At 36.7% G+C, this 22,981-nt stretch overlaps 1 protein-coding gene across 3 annotated transcripts in view; it reads left to right on the top strand.

Annotated features, from left to right (window-relative positions):
- rbm20 (RNA binding motif protein 20) overlaps positions 1-22,878 on the top strand; it is a 150,120-nt gene extending 127,242 nt beyond the window's left edge. For all 3 annotated transcript variants that reach the window (XM_073937498.1, XM_073937499.1, XM_073937500.1), the window contains exons 10-14: positions 890-982; positions 2,960-3,503; positions 4,778-4,885; positions 12,472-12,593; positions 20,897-22,878. In XM_073937498.1, the coding sequence (XP_073793599.1) occupies positions 890-982; positions 2,960-3,503; positions 4,778-4,885; positions 12,472-12,593; positions 20,897-20,965 (936 nt within the window). In that variant the 3' untranslated portion in view covers positions 20,966-22,878. The remainder of the gene's footprint in view (positions 1-889; positions 983-2,959; positions 3,504-4,777; positions 4,886-12,471; positions 12,594-20,896) is intronic.
- Positions 22,879-22,981: the final 103 nt, after the last annotated feature.

Raw genomic sequence — 22,981 nt, 5'->3', positions numbered from 1 at the left:
AATATTATACTGCATTTAAAGATTGTAAACTGAAACAAAAGGATCACATATATTTTAATAAATAAAAATATAAAATTAATACAAAATTAGATGCTATATTTATTTTTTGTTAAAGTATTTTGCATTTAAAATGTATAATCTTTTAAAAATATATTTTATTTAATTATGTTGCAATATTGTATATATATAGTTTCAAATGAAACATATTTTTAGAGTTTTGAATATTAAGCAATAAATATAAGAATTATGCAAATTTAGATTATATATAAATAATAATATTTATTTTTCCCTAAAACATGTTTACATATATTATATTATATTATATTATATTATATTATATTATATTATATTATATTATATTATATTATATTATATTATTATATTATAGGGTGAGGCAGTGGCACAGTAGGTAGTGTTGTCGCCTCACAGCAAGAAGGTTGCTGGGTCGCTGGTTCGAACCTCGGCTCAGTTGGCGTTTCTGTGTGGAGTTTGCATGTTCTCCCTGCCTTTGCATGGGTTTCCTCTGGGTGCTCCGGTTTCCCCCACAGTCCAAAGACATGTGGTACAGGTGAATTGGGTAGGCTAAATTGTCCCTAGTGTATAAGTATTTGTGTGAATGTGTGAGTGGATGTTTCCCAGAGATGGGTTGCGGCTGGAAGGGCATCTGCTGCGTAAAAACTAGCTGGATAAGTTGACGGTTCATTCCGCTGTGGCGACCCCGGATTAATAAAGGGACTAAGCTGACAAGAAAATGAATTAATTATTATATTATATTATATTATATTATATTATATTATATTATATTATATTATATTATATTATATTATATTATATTATATTATATTACTACAGACAATATTTTAATGCCACTACTTTTTATTTTTTACAGAAAGAAGAACATAAAGCCAAAGAAATATCGGAATCTCCTCCTAACAGCAAACCTGCTGAGTCCTCAAAGTGTGACAAACTTGGTGACTCTGAGGTAAAACATTTGTTTATTCATTTATAATTTGACCAGCTATTTTAATCCTTAAAATTGTTATTTAGTGAGGTTTTTGGGGTTTACTTAATTTAAAATGTATTTATCTGTTACAGTATTGTGTGAAAAAATGTATTTACTAATTTACAAATTAGTTGCTGCCTAAATTTTAAGTACCAAAATCATTTCAAATGACATCAAACTGATTTAAAACATCAAGTTAAATTTTGTGTAAGCAACAACAATGTTAACCTAATAAAATTGATTACAAAAAACTGGCGGCTAGCTCTCTGCTTCTCTCACATGGTCGCCCACTAAAGCTACTAGTCAGTACCTGGATGGGAGACCACAAGGGAAAGGTTGCTGCCAGACGTGGTGTTAGTTAGACCAGCAGGGTGCGCTCAACCTGCGGCAACCTCCCGCTCTCCCTCAGGAGGCCAATATGGAAGTAACTGAAACTGCAATTCATCGAAATTCCGCTAGTCCTGGCTCCATAATAGAGCAAAGTTTAATTGAGCCCACTGTTAGAATGGGCAACTTTACAGCAGAAAAAAAGTTGTTTACAGCCTAGTACAAAGAACAATTTTGGTTCATACAGCTAATATTACCCTTCATGACAACTGTGAGGGGGGTGAATTTTTTTTATAACTCATCAGTTTCCTTTAAATTAGGTTATATTAAGTTTGCATAATTAAGGGCGTGGCCACTTGATTGACAGCTAGGTCTCAGTGGTCACTGTCACTTCACCTTAGCTGACTCCTCGAGATTAGCCACTGATTTCGGCATATTCATCCTATTTTTGTTTTGTTTTATGTGGGTTTACACTGTCAGTTGCCTTTTGGACTTATTTCCTACAATTATCAGATGATATGGGAGCTGTGTGCTCTTAATTGTGCTCACAAAACATTCACGTGGCCTCCGTTTCCCATGTGAGTAAAGTTATATACTTGTAAACCATCTCTATAAATGTATTTGTTTTATTTAAGATCATTTATAATGTTCTTTAGAGCTGTAAAGCACTCCAGAATCTGACAGATTGATTAGATGTGGACTGTAGAACAGTCATCTGAAGTGTTATCATACAGTGTTATGCTAGATGTCATCAACAGCCTTGCATTTACTAACACAGACTATATCTGAAGTGTTTGGAAGTATAATACTTAGTGGTTCAATGTATTACTACAGTATTTTTAAAGGTCTAAACACTTGATTGATATAGTGTACAGCCAAGCGCATGTGGTCAGAACACAACCGAGTTACAGGTGATAAAGTATTAAGCGTTTTCCCAAAGTAAAGTGTGCCTAAGCCAGGTCCAAGCAAAATGCCAGCAGGTGACTGTAGCTCCGCTCACTCTCCGCCTCTTTGCCCTTGTTTGGTATCCCGCCGTGCGTGCGATGACGCGCGAACAAAATGGCGACGGTTAGCCACGCCTACTTGTGGCTTCTTTTGCGCTCTTCAGAAACCTATGGGTGACGTCACGGACAATACGTCCATATATTTTACAGTCTATGGTCCTAACGCCCCAGTATGTTGATAGGGACTCTATACTGCTCATGGAGCTCTGTCTTTTGGATGGTAAACTGAGGTCCTGACTCACTGTGGTTGTTAAAAATCCCAGGATGTCCTTTGATAAAGAGTAGGGGTCAAGTTTGCCCACTGGCCTCTGTCCATCATGGCTTCCTAATTATCACCATATCATAATCGGCTTCATCACTTCACCAATCAGCTAGTGCGTGTGGTCTGGCGCAATATGGCTGCCATCGCTTTATCCAGCTGGATACTGCACACTGGTGGTGGATGGGGAGATTCCCCCCCCAAAAATGTGTAAAGCGCTTTGAGTGTCTATAAAAGCGATGTAAAAAACTATTATTATTATTTTATTTTATTTATTTTTTATATTTTCCAATAACTTTGAAAGTTAATGTGCATCAACTTAAAAATGTAAATGTCTCACATATTAAGACTCTTTCTGGTGGTCAGGCGCAGGACAGTGGAGACGATGGAGAGGAGGAGGAGAGCTGGTATCCTAAAAGCATGGAGGAACTGGTGACTGTGGATGAAGTAGGAGGAGAAGACGACTCAATAGTTGAACCTGATCTACCTGATCTTCTAGAGGACCACCAGAGAGTCGAGTCTGTTCTGTCAACAGCAGAGAGCCCTAAAACCACTGCAAAATCCCCAACCGAAGCAGCAGAAGAGCCCGTGGTCGACCCCCCTGACCCTCCAGCACTGGATCTGAGCCTTGAAGAAACCTCTGGATGTCCTCAGTCCAGCCCTGGAGAACCAGCAATCATCCCAGAGCAGATGGTCTCTCAGCTCAACCGCTTCCCATCCCAAGAGTTCAGGAGCGCTTTGGAGGAGACCTGCACAGACGGCAGAACACACATCCACACACACACCCCAGACGATCCCCCAGAAAATAGAGTTGCAGGGGAGAAGATGACAGACTCCAGTAATGATGAGGGGAAGACGGCGGAGATGGACAACAAGGAAGCATCTCTCAAACTGGACAGTCAGAAGAAAGGTACACGCAACAGGCCACAGATATAATGTTTACGTTATTGTTGGAATCAGTTTCATAGTGAACGTTCTCAAGATGATAAACAGTAAACAACTACAGCCTTTAGAATACATTGCAATAGGGCTCATGCATTTAAAGCAGCAATCAAAACCGCTTGACAACCACCTAGCAACCACCCAGAATTACTCTGGAATTGCACAGCAGCACTGTAGTGACGAGCGCCTGTTGTTGGTGTCCCGGGTGAAATCCTCCAGCCGACACCGACAACAGTTCATCAAACTGGGCTCGGCTCTGTCAGAAGCACCGCTGAATGCCTCCATCATCCAGGTTAAGTTTCTGGAGGAGTTTATAAAACTCAAAGAGCTTGATGCACCTCTGAAAGGATCTAGTAGACTCAGACATGCCCTTAAACGTATCGATGCTGTTTTTTAGCCTTCATAAAGCACATAAACACTGTTATTTTCTTGATAAAATCCATGTTTGCCGTTTAGGAATGAAGCTAAAGTCACTGGGTAGACAGTAGCCCTGCCCATCACGCGAATCTACGTCTGTTCTGAAGTGAATTTGACGCAAGAATGAAACGGATTTGATGCGCAAATGAAGCGAGTAAACTCGAATGTTCACGCGGCTATTGATGCGCGAATACCACAATTTATCCACGCGTTCCGCGTCTGGTGTGAACACAGCATAACAACCCTCACAAAACCAACCAGAAACCATACAACAACCACCTAGCAACCACCCAAAATCACTCTGCAATTGCACATCAACCCCCAAGCAGCCATACAAAATCACTCTGCAATTGCACAGCAGCATCCTAGCAACCCTCCCAAAACCACTTGGCAATCACGCAACAATTCCTTAGCGACTATCCAAAATCATTCTGCAATTGCACAGCATCACCTTAGAAACCCTCCCAAAACCACTTGGCACTACACATCAACCCCCTAGCAACCACCCAAAATCACTCAGCAATTGCAAAGCACCAAAATCAATCTGCAGTTTCAGAGCAGCACCTTAGCACCCCACTCAAAACCACTTGGAACCACACCCTAGCAACTGCCAATAACCAGATTGCAACTACATGCCACCGCCCAAAGCTACTCAGCAACTCCACAACAACACACTACACTAGCAACCAGCAAAAACAACACAGCAATGCTCTAGCAATCCACTAGAACATCCTTAAAGTTATAAACGGCACAGGAAGAGATCTGACAAAAAGGGAAAATCTGATGTCTTGATATTTGTTTTTCCTCATCCATTTTCTCCTCTAGATATTCCTGACCCATTATTGGCCGCTTCACCTCAGGCATCAGACATCTCGGCTGCGTCGCCCTCTCAGGAGCAGGAGAAGGCCATCAGTGAACACAGCATACCATTAGGTACACCCACCATGACTCCACACAGACTTTATTTATTTGAATTGAGAAGATTCAATAGCTGTTAATCACTATCTCGGGACTGTATGGATCACTGACAGATGACAGTTGAAAGACGGGGGTTTCATGCTCCTTTTACAATGCTACATAAACCAAGAGAGCGTCCGAAACAACTACTGTACAATGTCCTTCACCATTTTAGCTGAATTGGTCAAATGATTAAAAATTTGTCATTGTTTTCGAAAGCCACTGGCTGTGTCCGAAATCGCCTACTACTCATGTATGTACTACATTTGAATTTACTACACGACCATTAGACAAGTTCGTTCTATATAGTATGAATGCGAGTAGTATAAACAGATCCGCCATTAGTGGTTATCATGTGATCTACCTGCGTCAGTTGCATTGCTTTACCTATATCCATGAATTCTTTTACAGTGCATCATAGTGACAGCATAGTGTCCATCGGATGTGCACTTCAGAATGTCACCGGAAGTATTAGGTCATCTGCGTACATCTCGCCTACTCACCTACTATTCTATGAATTCGGACATACTACTCGGCTTGCATACTGTTTTTAGCGCATAATATAGTGTGGAAGCATCCCACATAGCAGAATTTCTCTGGCCCAGCTCTGGCCCACACAATCATGTTTTGCTTGGCCCACATACCACAATGAATTACGGTACATGACAGGACCAAGTCTGACTTCCAGACAAGGGCCAAACCTGGACCATATCTGGGCCAAGTCCTAGCCAAGTTAATAACTCATAATTGGGCCTGAACTGGGCCAGATATGTTGGTGTTTCACAATTGCAATAAAATTTATAAACCTATGAAGCAGCGTGCTTTAGGCACACTATAGGCGTGCTTTTTCTCAAGGCAACCTTATTTGTAGAATGTTTTTCTTTACCCCAAAAATAATTTCAATGTATTTTAAATGTGGGTCAACACAGGCCAAACTTACATGGCCCACATATCGATTATTAACTTCTGGGCCAAATACTACATTTTACATCTGGTCCAAATCTTGTGTGCCGCCTTATAGACGGTGCCACGTCTGCCAAACCTGGGCCATGTTTGACCCTCATGCTGTATGCTAGTGCTTGATGAATGCCTCCTGTGCCAGCTTTTTGCCAAATCTGGGACAGAATTCTTTGCTAGCTGGGATGCCATTTCGGATGCAGCCTCTGTTTTCAAATTCCACACTGTGACATGAAGACTACATTTTCAAGTATCCACTTTGGAGGGCATTTTAAAAACAATGTCTCAGGCCTCATTTACACTAATGCATTTTAGATTTGAAACAGCGTTTTAGAACAAAAATGAACCACGTCCACACTGGCGTGTCATCCAGCACTTCTGAAAAGATCTCCGTTCACACTATAAAAATAAAAAAACACTGAAAAATGGGACATCATGTGAGCTTACATGTAATGTAATGTGTATTTATATAGCGCATTTATTGTGTATGGCCATACACCCAAAGCGCTTCACAATCATGAGGGGGGTCTCTCTACACCACCACCAGTGTGCAGTATCCACTTGGATGATGCGACGGCAGCCACAGGACAACGGCGCTAGTGCGCTCACCCACACCAGCTATTGGTGTGAGGCCATGATTGTAAGAGCCGATTGAGGGACTTTGGCCAGGACACCGGGGTTACACCCCTACTCTTTACAAGAAGTGCACATCTCTCAACATTGGGATGTGAAAATAAGGGATATGCCCACTATAAAAAGGGATCCACCCCCAGCCATTTGATTACTTTCCCAACTTTTTATGCTCATTTAGGACAAAATTAGTTGTGTTTGAAAAAAAAAAAACTCCAAGATCGACATCTTTAGATGTTATTATTATTAGTTATGTGTAAATGTCTGTTTAAACACACACCCAAAACCTAGACTTTAACTTCACTTCAAATTGGGTGTACAGAATCAGCGGAAACAGCATCTATTTATCACTATGGAGCGCGTCAGCTGACAGCCATGCACTGCTATATGACTGTTTTGAGTATTGCTTATGAAGGGGGGACGGCACCTGTAATGAAAATGAAGGGTATCTTGCTGTTTTTATATTTATTTCAAAGTGTTTTCATGTCTTAACAAAGAGGATCGGCTCTTTAATGTTTATCTGCCACCCTTCAGAAAAAGATGGGAGAAATACGGGAAAATACCTTTACGGGATGATAGCGGGATAGAATTGTAAAATACGGGAGAATCTCGAGAAAACGGGAGGGTTGACAGGTATGGAAGCGCCATGTGTTTTTTTTTTTATGAGTCAGGACCTCGGTTTAATGTCTCATACAAAAGACGGCGCCCACTGACAGTGTAGTGTCCCCTTCACTTTTACTGGGGCTTCAGGACTCACACAGACCAGCCCTGCTGGTCTTGCTAACAACACTTCCAACAGCAATCTAGTTTTCCCATTTGCTCTCCCATCCAGGTACTGACCAGGCTCAGCCCTGCTTAGCTTCAGTGAGTAACCGGTCTTGGGGTGCAGGGTGATATGACTGTGGCTGTGTACATGGACTCTCGACATGCGTGTTCAAGTATAAACAGGAAGTATGTGCTTTACACAACATTTAGTTGCTTGTCAACAACACTGACTTGTTGAACAATGAAGATTAGAGGACTAACGATGATGTTGAATCATTACTTAAAGTAACAAATAAATACAAGATGGCTGTGCCAATCAAAAATATTAAAACTGATTGTAGAAGACTAAGGGTTGCGTCCCAATTCGCATACTATTCATCCTAAATAGTATTCAAAAATAGAATAAGTATGTCCCAAACTGGCCTCACGGTAGCTCAGTAGTTAGATCTGTCGCCTCACAGCAAGAAGGTCACTGATTCGAGTTTCAGCTGGACCAGTTAGCATTTCTGTGTAGAGTTTGCATGCTGTCTCTTTTCCAGTTTACCCAACAGTCCAAAGACATAGTATAAGTGTAGTATATGTATATAGTATATGAGTATAAGTGAATTGGGTAAACTAAATTGGCCGTAGTGTACGAGTTCGTGTGTGAATGTGCAAGAGTGTATGGGTGTTTCACAGTACTGGGTTGTGACTTGTAGGGCATCCGCTGTGTAAAACATATGCCGGATTAGTTGGCGGTTCATAGTGCTTTGCCGATTCCTGATGAATGAAAATGAAGGAAAATAATTGAATATCCCAACCAGAGTAGGTTGAAGGCCATAGGCTCCCAGATGGTCAACTATTTCTGTTAGAAATTTGAAGTGTAGAACTGTCCCTACTTTAACAGCTAATATTGCCCACAGTACATTGGATGTGAATTCGATCAGAACTACAAACTCGAATAAAAAGTGTAAACAAGCTACAAACATGGTTGGCGTATATAAGACCATCAGACAAGTAGAGAGTCATCAGTAAAGTTGTGTAAAGGACTATTAATTAATATCTGGCCAACTGGAAAATAATTAAATCATGTTTTATTTCATCTGCAACAACAATGTAAATTTATATAACGTTGGAAATGAACTTCTAAATGCACAATTACTCAAACACCTGAAGAGATTTCTCTGCATGAAAGACTCACAAATGGCAGATTGACCTGCTGCTGCTTCTCCAATAAGATAGGTAATTAAACATGAATCATTCAAGAAATCCGAATGCTGTTGAGATAATTGATGGAGGAACATAACTAAGCAACATACCGGTCCATTAATGAGGAAGTAGCATGTCTTAAGGCCTAAATACTCTTCTGTTACACACTCAAAAACATGTACTTTTTCTTCAAAAACATAGTACATACTTTCAGGATGTAGTAAAATTATGCAAATTAGGACCCAACACAAATCGGGGAACAAATGTTTGTCTATTTTCCCTTTTCTCCAAAAAGTCTCCATTTTGGTCCATTCACACTGACACAGAGCACCTGCTTCCATGCGAAAATGGCCTCTACAGCATTTGTTGTCCATTTTTATTTGTTGAAAGCTGTAGGTAAGGGCTATTCAGTTAGTTTGTCATTAGGGCCAGTTCATGAAAAGCATCACAAATGAGGGGCCAGAGAGATATGACTTGCAACAGCATATAAGAGCCCATATGTTGTATTTTTGCTCCTTAAGACACCCACATTGTATTTTTCTACAGATTTTGGTTGTACGATTATAGTCTGAAGAATAATCACAATTTCACGGTTATCATGTCTAATGTAAACATAAGCTTTATAATAGGTAACTATTTAAATGAACTGCTGTTATCGTCTGTTCATACATACATAATCACATTAATAATTTGTAATAATTCATCTAACATATCTTTTGTTAAAGCCATGCACAGCTCTCACCGTGAGATGTTTTCCACTTGCAAGCTTCCAAGCGCATTGCTCCGCTTGTGCACACATATTGGCATTTACTCTTACATTGGAAATTACAAACTTGCACATGGAAAAGACACAATACGTGAATGGTCTGCTCCTATAATTAATCAAGTGTGCATGCGTATGAGCCTTGGTGTATAAGCTCTGAACTTTATACTAGCGCACAGGTGGTATAACTTTGTTTAGTTGCAGCAGTTTTGTTCCGTGGCGTTGAGAGGCCTTTAGGCTTAAGCATCCAAATGTTTTTGGCTGCCCGTCCCACTCACTCTCTTAGGCCCCGTTTACACTAGTGCATTTTAGTTTTAAAACGGCGTTTTAAAATGAAAACGATCCGCGTCCACACTCGCGTTTTACCCAGCGTTTCTGAACTGCTCTCCGTCCACACCAAAACGCTGAAAACGCACATCACGTGACCACACACACACTCTCAGCCAAGCGCTGATGAGAGCTCTGCTAGTCAGACTTCTCATCAAGCATCTCCCGCTGGATCTAATCTCACTATATTTATTAATCGGGATATTTTATTCATCTTGTTGTCTTTATCTAACGACATATTCCCTGACTTTGGTCACTGGAATCTATTACTTGTTCTCAGGTAACGTCTTTTGGCTGAGCGCAAAGATAAGTTAATAAGCACGTACATTCTGCATATTGACTGATCGCTTGCCTTTATTTCCTATAATGTATAAACTTATTGTATGTTATACTTTTATAATGGCCATTATCGATTATTAAAACTGATATTCACCAAAAGAGAGGGTTTCGTATTTTCACTGAAATTGAAAGGAGGCAGTTGTTATAGGCTCCGTTTTCTTATAAATATCTACACAGTGAAGATGACGCTCATGCAGCACGACGCCTCAACATTTCTGCTGTCTGTTAAGTTGTTAATATTAAAATGAAAATAGGCAGTTCTGTATACCATGTTTACATTTTATTGTTGAGAAAGTGAAACAACGTAGCCAGGGGGATGTGAATGAAGTTATAAAGTACACTGTTCCCTTTGAAGATTTACCCGTGTCCTCGGTATAGTCTGTTTTCCATATCAAACTGAAAAGAAGAGACTGCAGCCATGATCAAACTTGCGAAGTCTTAACTTACACGAAGAAGATGCAGGACTGAACTGTGTGTGTTAGGCTACTTAATATTCAGGAAAAGCCCCAATCAGAGAGGCGAATGTCTGCAGCCCCGCCTCCGTTTTCAGATGTCTCCGTTTTCCATCATCCCCACTGAGACGGAGCAGCAGCGTTTCAGCATGAAAACGGCCTCTCCAGCGTTTTCGAAACGCTCCGTTTTCGGCGCTCGAGAACTCCGGCGTAGTGTGGACGGATGGCGTAACTGTAGCAAAACTTATTCGTTTTCAAACTAAAACGCATTAGTGTAACCGGGGCCTTAATGTCAGGTGATTCTGTGCAGCCTTCAACTGCAGGTCGTGCTGTATTGAACAGATGCACATCACTTCATAACTATAGCGACCGTTTTTCGACAGAACTAAATTCATTTTTGATGTCTTGGTCACACTATTTAAAGGGCCGGAACAAATTGCCAAACTTGACCCGCGAGCCACCAATTGAATAGCCTTGCTGTAGGTAGTGTGGATGAAAGGCACAACTAGCAAAAGTTCTGCATTTTGAAACAGAACTTGAATAGATAGCCAAACAGAAAGAAAAAATTTGCACTTTTAAATTAAACTGCATTACATTGTAAAAAAAAAAATACTGGATTCCACACAGTTCCTCCATGTTGTTCCAACACAAATCGATTGTGAACTTGATTGTTTTACAAATTTTAAGTAGATTTAAAGGTTTTTGAAGATTTCAACCATCTTACCCCTTTTTCAAGATTTAACAGAAGTCTTTTGTGTCTCCAGAATGTGTCTGTAAAGTTTCAGCTTAAAACACCCAGTAGATTATTTATTGTCTCTCAAAATATTGGATTTTCTGCTCTGAACACATTGTAGCTGTTTTCATTGCCTGTGCCTTTAATGCTAGTTCTCCCCACCCACCATTCCAACATGCCTGTCCGAGTGTGCCTCAATGTCTGCTTGGCTGCGTCAGATAAACAGCACAGTGGCAGATATGAAGGAAGCAGATATCACGTAACGTTTGTGAGAAAAACTACAGCAAGAACTTTACCAATGATTATTTGATGTATTTGTTGTGGAGCTGCAATGATAAGTCACACACAATGTCGTTACAAAGTTCACACACGCACAAGCATTTTACTTTGCACTGTTTTTGCACGGCAAATGTGACAGGATACACGTTTATATCCACTGCTGTATGGATATCCATTCTATTAAACAGACAAAAAAATAAATAAATACAGATTTAACATCCACAAACCGGGATTGAAGCGTCTTCTTTTATAACTGTACTGACATGTGGCTGTGGGGATAAAGTAAAGATTATAAACATGCATTGTTTTAAAAATGTTGTGAATTTGTAAAACTCATTCTTGATCACATTTGATGACGATTGATGATCACAGAGAGCTGAACAGATATTTTAATCTCAGTTGCTCTGTGCACTGTCATCCATATGATTATAAGTGTTATTACGAAGACATGTTATTATGCAGCTGTCAATCAATTAGGTGGGTGAGGAAACCGCACTCCCACGTCACCTTGTAAGGGGCCTAGAAATGGAAGGGATTTGGATCCTGTTTTAACGTCAGGAAATTTAAAAACAGAGACTTATTGTGGACCTATAAAACCAATATGACTGTGGACAAACTATATATACACACAGTTCTGTCAAAACATTTTCATAATAGGTGCCCTTTAACTATTAAGTCTCAAAAAACTCAAGAATTGTGTTGCTTCAGCTTATTTAAACCATATTAGTTTGAACAAGCACCAAAAGTATTTTTTGAGTGTACTGTGAATGGAGTATCAGCTGAAATTTCTTCAAACGTTGAACAAAACTGTGCATTTCAGAGCACTTTGAGGATCTTGTAACAAGCGGAGGCTTCTGATCAGCTCTGCTGTGGGCTCTCAGTGGGAAACTGAAGCCTTTAAGGCCGGTTGATGTCAGTAGAGCATTTGTCATCCTGTTGAGTGAGGTGTGAATTGCACCCCCGAGGCCTGAGCTTGTGTACTCATTACCACACCGCTAACACACTTCATTCCTCCACAGAAGAGCTGCATTTACACCCCTGCACACACTTAGATGCAGAGATCAATGTGTGGAGGTGGCGGTAGGGCGTATTTTTTGACTTACGTTTGTTTATTTTGTTGTTTTGGCAGGTGTGGAGTTCATCGTGCCGAGGACGGGGTTTTATTGTAACCTTTGTGGCTTGTTTTACACCAGCGAACAAACTGCCAAGACGTCGCACTGCCGGAGTACAATTCACTACAGGAACCTACAGGTCAAACACACACGCATGCAGTCTTCCTTTCTGTTTTCAGCCATTTATAAAATGGTTTTCGCTTTCTTATCCTTTTCTGGGTAGAGTAGACTGCCTTTTTACGAATTTGCAAGCAACTAATAATACATTTTAAAGGGATAGTTCACCTTAAAATTAAGTTGTTTACTTACCCTTCTTTTGTTCGAAATGTGTTTGAGTTTCTTTCTTCTGTTAAACTAAGAACAGATGCAAGAAATTGGCATTTCTTAAAATATTTATAACATAGACTAACCATGTTCTGTACACTTTTTACTAGTCAGCACACTCAGATGACCACTGAAACCACTAAACATGTAATTGAAAGCCAAATAAGCATGTTTGTGTCATGCTCTGGGTGGATACCTAATGCACAATCTGAATTTTGACTGATGTCTTTTGGACTAGTATTTTTGAGTAAATATCCACCTACAGATATGAACATAAGAGTGTTAATGGTGTTCTGTACAGGATTAAAATAGTGTTCTGTACAGACCACATAACTTTAATTAATCTGCAAAAACAGACATTGTTTGAAGTCTTAGTAAAAACCAACATCAGAATATACTATTTTTGTGTTTAACTTGAAGTTAATGTTAGATTTAATAACTTTTATTATGAAATTTTGAAATGAAATAACTTTACAATAATTTTCATATCATGTTTATTTTATTACAGCATGACAATTTTAAATATTTAAACTTTAAATTAAAATTAATAAAGCATTTATTAAACAAAAGATAATCTATTTAACAATTTGTAATAACATCATATTTATTTCATAAAGACTGTAATACTATGTGATGCATAAATTAAATGCAATTGCATATTGTCGTTGCTCTAAATGTTTCCCCTCCCAAGCAACACTCACCCCCTTTAGCTTGCCCACTGTCTATTTTCAAGTGCATTAGATGAATGTAACAAACATTTTCTCGAAAACATATAGGAGGGTGTCTGTTGTGCTTGGGGGTAAAAGACTAAGAAATTACCCTCAAGTATTTATTCATAGTTTGGCATAAAAATGTAATCTGTACGGAACATCGTTATGTACGGAACATGGTAGGTCTATGTTATGTGTTTAACAGAAGAAAACTTTCATTATTACTGTAGGTGAACTATTCCTTTAACAGAATAATTAAGTTTTAGATAATATTAAACTTAGTTATTAAATTAGTCATGTTTAAACTCCACTGTAAGTGCCTCACAGAAACTTTAAAATGTTTTTTTAATTTTTTTCAATTAACACCAACATTATTAACTAATGTTTAGCCAAAAATGACTCAACACCACTTGAGAGTTTTATAAAAGGGCGCCATAAAAGTAGTTCACTTGATTTGTGTAGAAAAATCCAAGTCTTTTGTTTTTATATTGTGCCTTTTAGCAACATCATTTACTTCAAACATACACATTTTCAGCCAAAAATGACCAAATAGCACTGGAGGGTTATTAAAAGAGCACCATAAAAAAGTATTTAACTTGATTTATGTGTAAAAATCCACATCTTTCATATTCATAGCGTTCCTTTGTGCGATAAGCAGACCAGATATTTTAAGATCGATATTTCTATAATCACGAAAACTAATTTGTTTGTACAGTACATCCACACCCATAGGTGTCAGTGTAATGTCTTAAACTCTATTGTAAATGCCTCACAGAAACTTTATAATATTTTAAAATTATTTTTGTTGTTATTAACAATTAACATTGTTAACATAAACATACAAATTTTTAGCCAAAAATGACCAAACATTACTTGAAGACTTATAAAAGGGCGCCATAAAAGTATATCATTTGATTTATTTGCAAAAATCCACATCTTTTTTATTCATATTGTGCCTTTATGTGATTAGCAGACTAGAAATTTGAAGATAAACATTTCTATAATAACGAAAACTAATTTGTGTCTCAAAGAAACTTTAAATTATTTTTTGTATTTTTTTTGTAATTAACAATCAACATCAACATTATTTACCAAAACGATAAAATTTTCTGACAAAAATGACCAAACACCACTTGAGGGTTTATAAAAGGGCATCATAAAGGTAGTTCACTTGAGTGAGTAAATCCAAGTCTTTTATATTTATATTCTATCTTTGTTATTATTATTATTTTTGTTGCGATAATTATTTAAATCATACATATTCTCACCCAAAAAATAATCAAATAGCATAGGAGGGTTTATAAAAGGGGACCATAAAAGTAGTTCATATGAATTATGTTCAAAATCCAAATCTTTCAAAGTCATATTGGGCCTTTGTGCGATTAGCAGACTAGATATTTTAGCTTAGATATTTCTGCTATCTCAGAAAGTAATTTGTTTGTATAGTACAACCACACCCATAGGTGTCAATGTAAAATTTTAAACCACATGAGTAACATATCAGGGAAACTTAAAACCTTCTAATTGCATCTCTGTGATACCATTAGACACTTTTCAAAAAAACTTTTTAAATAGGTTAATGGTCAGAGACGGAGTTAAGGACGATTACTGCTCATTTACGACACATTAACTCCAGCCTCATACACCATTTGTGGACTTTTCAGTAAGGGTCAGTGGTTGAATTTATTAATCTCTAATCCCCAGCCACTGCTCTAGAGTCAGTTTAGCTTTAGAAACTCATCTGAGAACAGTAGATCTTCAGCTAGAAAGAAAATTAATATATAAAGATGTGTAAGTTGAACTACAAATAGACATAATATTTGCATTTTCAGTGAGTTTCATCATGATGGCACGCTAACAGTAAATTAGTGTTTCACTGTAAATAAACTGAAGGAGTAAACTGTAGAAAGGTTAGCAAATGCTAATGCTAATGCCAGCTATAGCTCCCCTTTGTGGCAGTACTGAGAATGCATGTGTACTTTTTGTTGCAGCATAAGTTGCTTTGAAGCTCAACTGAAACACTGTATTGTCTGGAACTGAGCTAGCATACCTCAATACATTTTTGCGTAGATGAATGTATAGTGTTAAATAGGTTATTTTAGGGTTAAAATACAAAATTATAATTGTTTTAGCAAAGTCAGTATCAGCAAAAACTAATTTGTGAGATTCTGTTTGTAAACATGTTTTTTGCTTTTCTATTCTGGAAGATACTATGAAATTAGCTTATCAAGCTAAATGCTAAGCTTAGCACTTAAGCTATTCTTTATCCACTTGTTAAGTGTGATGCCACGCAAAACAACATATCAAACTTTAAGTGAAGGCCCATCAATTGGTAATAATGTTCAATGTTTATAAAGTGATGTAATACTTTTGAAAGTCATGATCACACTCTGATAGTCAGGAAGTGATAATTTTTTATTTTTTTTTTGTAAATTGTTCAAATATTGGTGTCTTTGATGCAGCAAAGTCCAGAAACTGTTATGTACACCATTATTTTACATAAAATTCACTTTAATGTGTGATAAATGACTAAACAGTGGGCATAAACGAATATTTTCTCAATTTAAACAAGAAGCGGCTTGATCCCAGAAACAGTATTACATATGTCACGATGCATCATGACTTAAAAACTATCGTCAGATATTCCGAAAGTTGCTGCAGATTTATTTCAGTATGATGATGTATTTCTAACTGAAGCTGAATATTGAGTAGGGGGCTGGGTTTACTTTTATGTTTCTCCTTTCATCTTTCACTCACTGCAAACTAACAGTCGGAGGGCGTGGCTATGCATATTTCGCACAAGCAGTCAACCTGACATCATCAGAGAAGCACAGATTAAACATAACCAATACAAATATATTGTTCAAATATATAACAAATATATTGTGATTGTAATTTTTGAAAGTATTACAGTGCATTTTAAACGTTTATTATTACTGTTTGAGGAGTCTCCCCATTGACAGAGCACTTAGACCTAGAATAAGCAGATAGTGAGCTATAGGGTAGGTTAGCAAGGTTGTTAACATAGGGTAGGTTAGCAAGGTTGTCAAAGGCACAAAACAAGTTTTTTATCTTCTCAAACTAAATGACTACTTTCTTACTGAATTCACTGGTCATGGTAAATTAGCTACACTAATTAAATGCTATGGTGTCTTAAAGTCTCATTTGAAACTAAATTCCAGCAGTAAAACAGACTTTCCAGTGGTATATCACCAGCTACGTGTAAGATATTTAAGTAATGCAAACTATATAGACCATTTCATTGTGGTCATGTGATTGGCCTATGGACATTTCCTGCTTGCCGTCAAACTGTTTCATTACCGTAATAAGAGGCATTTCAATCATAACTCAACATTAAAACAGCTATCATGACATCATTTATCAATATGTGACTCTTTTTGAATTCTCAGAAGCTACGGAAATTAAAAATGTAAAACAGGAAAAACTTTAGAACCATTGTTATCATTTACATTCCTCAAAATGGTCTATATCATGATCTTTTCTGAAACCAGCTAATTCAAAAACAAATGATGCTTTTTTTCCAGTACTACATATGGAAATATATGGATATGAATATTTTGGCTAATACTGACAACAATGTTTTAAATTCGATATATAGGCCAATGAATACATATTACAAAAACAAAACACAAATAAATACAGTGCACAGCTTATTACATTTTAAAACCTTAAAATTAAAAATAATACATTTTTATTGACATTAGAGAATTTACCGGGTGATATAGCCACTGATATAGGCTGCATCAATAAAATAAACTGATAAATTTAAAATAATTCAAATTTTCAGCTGAACATGAGATAAATTGATTACCTGATATAGGTTAATTGAAGATACTTCAGGCACTTACTTAATTAGTAAACAGTGTTTAAATATTTATTTTAATATTCAATAAAATAAATCAGACTTTTCAGCAGTACAATTCAGATTAGCTACACTAAGACCAGTGTTGGGCACGTTGCATTAAAAAAAAAAAAAAAAAGTTAAAGTCACTAGTTACTTCTCAAAAATAGTAACTGAGTAAGTAACTAAATACATAATTATAAAGTAACTAATTAGCAGGGAAAGTAATATTGCATTACTTAAAAAAAATGAAACTTGTCAAATGACTATAAAACAAAAATTGAACATTGTACAGTAATCTACAATATTTTGATGTTGTTGTTGGACAATGTGAAATACAACATGCAGCATGTCGTCCTCGACTAATATATATATATATGTATATATATATATATATATATATATATATATATATATATATATATATATATATATATATATATATATATATATACACAGTATATATATATTGGAGGGAGAGAGAGAGTATATATATATAGAGCATATATAGAGTAATAAGTGTTTGCGGTAGGAAAAAATTCAGTTTTATTTGCTTTGACTCTGTAGTTTTGTCTCCTTTGGTAGCAGATCTCCACGTTATCACCTGCGTAGCTACTAATTTTGTGGCGGCACGTGACAACATGAGGTTAAAAAAGAATTATGCAGAGAGAATCTTTTTTTTCCTGGGCATTAGTTGAAGGATACATAAACATACTTGACACTTCAACAAGAGAAAAGTAGTGCTTATATTATATGCAAATCACTGGTTGGTTATGTGACTAACCCCATAACACCCACCCACCCCAGAAATAGAGGTCCTATAGCTAAGAGAGACACTGCTTGCATAAAAACTGCTTCAGTGTTCAATTATAGTAATGCGCATTTTATTGTCAGTATTGGTAACAGCGTAGTGAAGGGAAAACAATTATTCATTTATTTATAGCTCCGTTATTCCAATCCCTGCTGAAGACTAGCTAACTAATTCTTTTTCCATAAAACTGTGTAAGAATGCAGACGGTCAAAGCATATTTGTGTTTAAGAGAAACGAATCGGTGAATTACTGAAATATTAATCCTTAAATGACTCGTGAAGTGTTTTGAAATGTGCATTTTTATTTAATGATTGACGTAATCTCAACCAAAACACAAAGAGAGGGTGGGACATATAGTACCCCTCCCCTCCCCCTGTGTTATTATCACAGCTCTGCCAGTGAGAGTGGTTGAGCACAAGCGCATCAAATGAAAAGCAAACTACTACTGCCTACTACTCAGTGGAGACGGATAATGATTTGAATTTAAACGTACTACTCGGCCGTTAGAAAAGTTTGTTCTATGCAGTATGAATGTGAGCAGTATGAATGGAATTCGAACGTACTACATCTGCCATTTTGTCATGGTCACAAGACCTACCTGCCTCAGTTGCGTCGCTTCACTCCCATTCTTGAATTCTCTCGCGGGGCATCATGGGATAGCATAGCCTATATATTTGACCTTATTCTAAAATGTGGAAGTGCGCGTGTTTGCGCGATTGTTTTAGAACTTCCGATTCAATCGCCTATGGGAGAAATGACTACGAATAATAAACGGCAGAAAACGGTCAAACTACTTGCTCTACAAACAAATGTTTACATGACTATATAGACCAAGTAGAATAATATAATAAGGAAATATCAGTTTGCAACATCAAACAGCAAAACGAGCAGTTTTTAATGTCTAAAAATGAATAGAAGTGAATGAGACCGGAAGTCTCGAGCCAAAAAGATTCAAATGGCTGCGCCTGCTCGTCAGCGTAGAATAAGGTGAATATAATATAAATATACGGTTTCAGACGCATCCAATGAGCCGTGTCTTGAAGTGGGGCGGGGCATGTCAGACACTAGAGATCATTTGATTGGTCGGAATATTCAATGAAAAACAGTAGTATGCTGTGACATGAAAAAAACGTTCAGGCAGAGGTGATAATATTAGTTTTATATCATCTAAACATGAATTGTGTCACTGTTTTGTAGCACACTAGCTTATAGATATCCTTAAAACGAACATATCGATACTAACATCTAAAAAAAAACATTATTTCAATTTCATTGGACCTTTAAAATATCTTTCCCCAAGTGAATCAGCTGTATATTTGAGAGCACTATATTTTGCAAAGCGTATTTAATTGCATCAGTTCACTTGGCTTCCAAACCGCACTCAAACAATGTGAAATCAAAACAGCGATGTAGCATTTGGCACGCCAACCCGCTACTTGTTGGAAACAGTACCTTGTTACTGAAAAGGCCACACTTACTCAGTTACTCCCCGCCACTGCTGACGGCAATGTAAAACTGATTGATCTGACGAGGCTGGTCCTCAGGGTGGGATACAGTTTCTCATTATAACCCTTCAGTAACGCACACATACAGACAGACGAACACACTTTCCAGCACAACACGGAGCCGGACATTCCCCGTCATCACAGTCAGACCGCAACCAGTTGTCGTGTCTCTCAGACTCGCGCGGTTTGCCAAAGAGCGTCACCTCATACTTTACTGCTCCGTCTTGAGGTCTGCCAGCTGTGTTGAGTTTACAAGAACTACAGTGAGAAGGTGACGGCTGAATTTAATAGCAGAAGGGAAAAACAGGTGAAACAGAGAGAGAAAGAGAGAGACACAAACAGAATTCTAAATTGTTATAAATGAATCTTAACACTTTGATTGTTAAAAATACTGGTAATTGTTGTGGATTATTTATTTTTTGCACTACAAATATGCCATTTGTTTTCATATCCTCTATTTAATGTATCACAAATGCTTTTGACAATACATTTGTAGCATTTGTCATGCCAAATAAAGCAACTCTAAATTAAGACTGAGAGAGAGAGAGAGAGAGAGAGAGAGAGAGAGAGAGAGAGAGAGAGAGAGAGAGAGAGAGAGAGAGAGAGAGAGAGAGAGAGAGAGACTATAAACATTACAGGAAATGCCTGCTTTCCTCACACATTTTGACCTTCTTTTGTTTCAGCTCTAACCATTTCACTGGTAAACAAGCACACTTTTTTGGTTGGACACTATTCACTATTCAGAGATTTCCTTTGACATTAAAGCAGACTTTAGCATGGTACTGTATATAATGACTAGATTAGATTAGCTAAACATTAATTAGCATTACTATTTAAAAAAATGAGTGAATTTTCATTTAATGTTGTCATTAAATTATGCTAAAATTTTGACAGCAACATTTAATGGTGTGTATTTGAGACACTTTAAAAGCTATAGCTATGAAATTAGCATCAGTTAGTCGAAGTTGTCAGCCATTTTGTTCACGTTTTTGTACACAAATAAAAAAATAACCTAATGACTTTCCTGTACACAAACTTGAGTTTCTAGAAAAGCTTAGATATAATACAGTGTTTAAATGTAGCTGAACTTTACTTAAGTATAACAGTCATAACAGGTGCTGGCAGTCAGCCATTTTAGTCAGAGAAACCAAACTGTTGCTCCTCAGGCTGCTCCTAAGTGTCATTTTAGTAACTTAACAGGGGATTGTTTTTTTTGTTGTTTTTTTGTAGAAGTATCTGTCACAGCTGGCGGAAGAAAGTTTCTTGAACTTCCACGCGGAGTCGCCAAACACTGAATAAAGCTCACGTGAGACACACAATAGGACTGCTGGACGCACTAAATGAGACACATCCATTCAGTGAAACAGAGACGCTGCAGAAAATAAAGAAGGTAGACAAAGACAACTGGAGCTAATGGAACATTTGTGTGCTGGAATGTGTTCATTCAACAGTGTAAATTACAAAAAAAGGGAAAGTGAAGTGTTAAATAGTTTTTTTCTATACAATGTAAGTGAATGGGGATTGTGGCTCAAATTTAAGAAGAGTGCAATGAAAAATAAGTGCAGATATTAGTGGCTAATTCATTTGGATTTGTACAGTGTTTCAAATATTGTGCTGCCTTAAGTTTTTTTGTTGAATCAAGTTAAGTTTGAACTTATATCAGTCAAACTGACTAAAATATTAAGTTAAACTTTGTATGAATAAAACAAAAACTTATTTGCTTATTTAAAAAAAAAGTCCAAGTAACTTTTTTTTGTCATATACTGTCATTTTTTGCATTGTATGTCTCATTTATATGTTTTGTTATGATCTTCTTGCACCCTGTTATACACTGGAAAAATGCTGGGTTTCACACAATTCCTTTATGTTGTCCCAACACAAATCAATTAAGTTAAATTAATAATTTGTATAAATTTAAGTGGATTGAACATAACACAAGTAAGTTGTCCCTAAAATCTTTAAGAATTGTGTTGTTTCAACTCATTTTTATTAACTAAGTAGTTTAAACAAGCAGCAAAAGTCAATGCATTAATGGAGAGGCTTTGGTAAAGATGTTTAAAGTATTCTTAATATCTATTTTTTATTTTTTAATGTTTCACGTTTTACACATTGTATTCATTCACGTTAGCCTGGGGTGAGGAACAAACTGAAAATAATAATAATAAATAGTAATAGAAATAAAATAAATGAAAACTATAAGAAAATATTTTTTTTTACTCAAAAAAAAAAACTAAACTAAATTTTAGCTGGTTGCAAAGGCAACATTTCTAATTTTTGTGTACTTTAAGTTTAAGTACTAAAATAACTAAAACTAATAAATAAAATGTTTATAAATATAATCATATATCTTATATATAAATAAGCCCCATCCCCCATTCATTCTAATTGTATGGAAAAGAGCAGCAGTGCAGGAAAATTTAACAAAATATCTTAAATTGTCTTTCATGGTAAGTCATATAGATTTGGAACAAAATTAAGTAGACTGTACTTTTAAGGACACATTAAGGTCCTTATACGGAATACAAAAGACTGTGTGTGTGTGTGTCCTCAGTAGTCCCGCGAGGTATTTTATTACACTGTGAAAAATATGTATCAAAATGTGAAATGCACTGGTAAGTGTAGTGTTTACATAATTTGCATCTGCCTCATTCATTCATACAAAACATGAACCTTGCATATGTAGAGATTTTTCTCAGTGAAAGGCAAATATGAATATGCCTAATTTCTATTTAAATTTAAAGAGGCCTAAATTTATCCTCAGGTGAATACTTGTGAATATTATTTTTATGCTTTTTAAGCTATATATACATTTGTCTGTATTGATTTTTCTGATAATTTTGACAGTGTTCAGGTCATGTTTCATGCTCGAAATATTCACAAGTGCCTTATGAGTACATTCAAAATCATTTAAAAACTGTTAAACACGATGGAAAGCTTCTGTCTGTCATAATCCTATGCTTTTGCTCAATCATTACTGTAAGCAGAGATTTTAGGGATACTTGAACTGGACCATGTTTCTAATATAACATTTGTTTTTAAAAAAGCTAGGTGTGCTACAATGCTAGTAAATTGCTGGAATGATTCTTGAAAACATTTTCTCCTGCTGTTTTATATTCTGTTAATAATAGCATCCTATTTTCTGGAAGACAAATCTGTATGATTATTTTTGGATTGCGTCGATGCAAATATTGAATAAACATTTTGGAAAATGATGTTGTCTGACTCTGAATTTATATGAAAAGAATGACTAGCGTGTCTAGGCCTGTACATGTATAGAAAACGCCTTTTACACATTGTGTTAAAATGGGTCAGTAA

This window comes from Danio rerio, chromosome 22, assembly GCF_049306965.1.
Source record: "Danio rerio strain Tuebingen ecotype United States chromosome 22, GRCz12tu, whole genome shotgun sequence".
NCBI lineage: Eukaryota > Metazoa > Chordata > Actinopteri > Cypriniformes > Danionidae > Danio > Danio rerio.
Note: the sequence above shows the minus strand (reverse complement) of the source record. Positions and strands in the feature narration are given on the sequence as shown.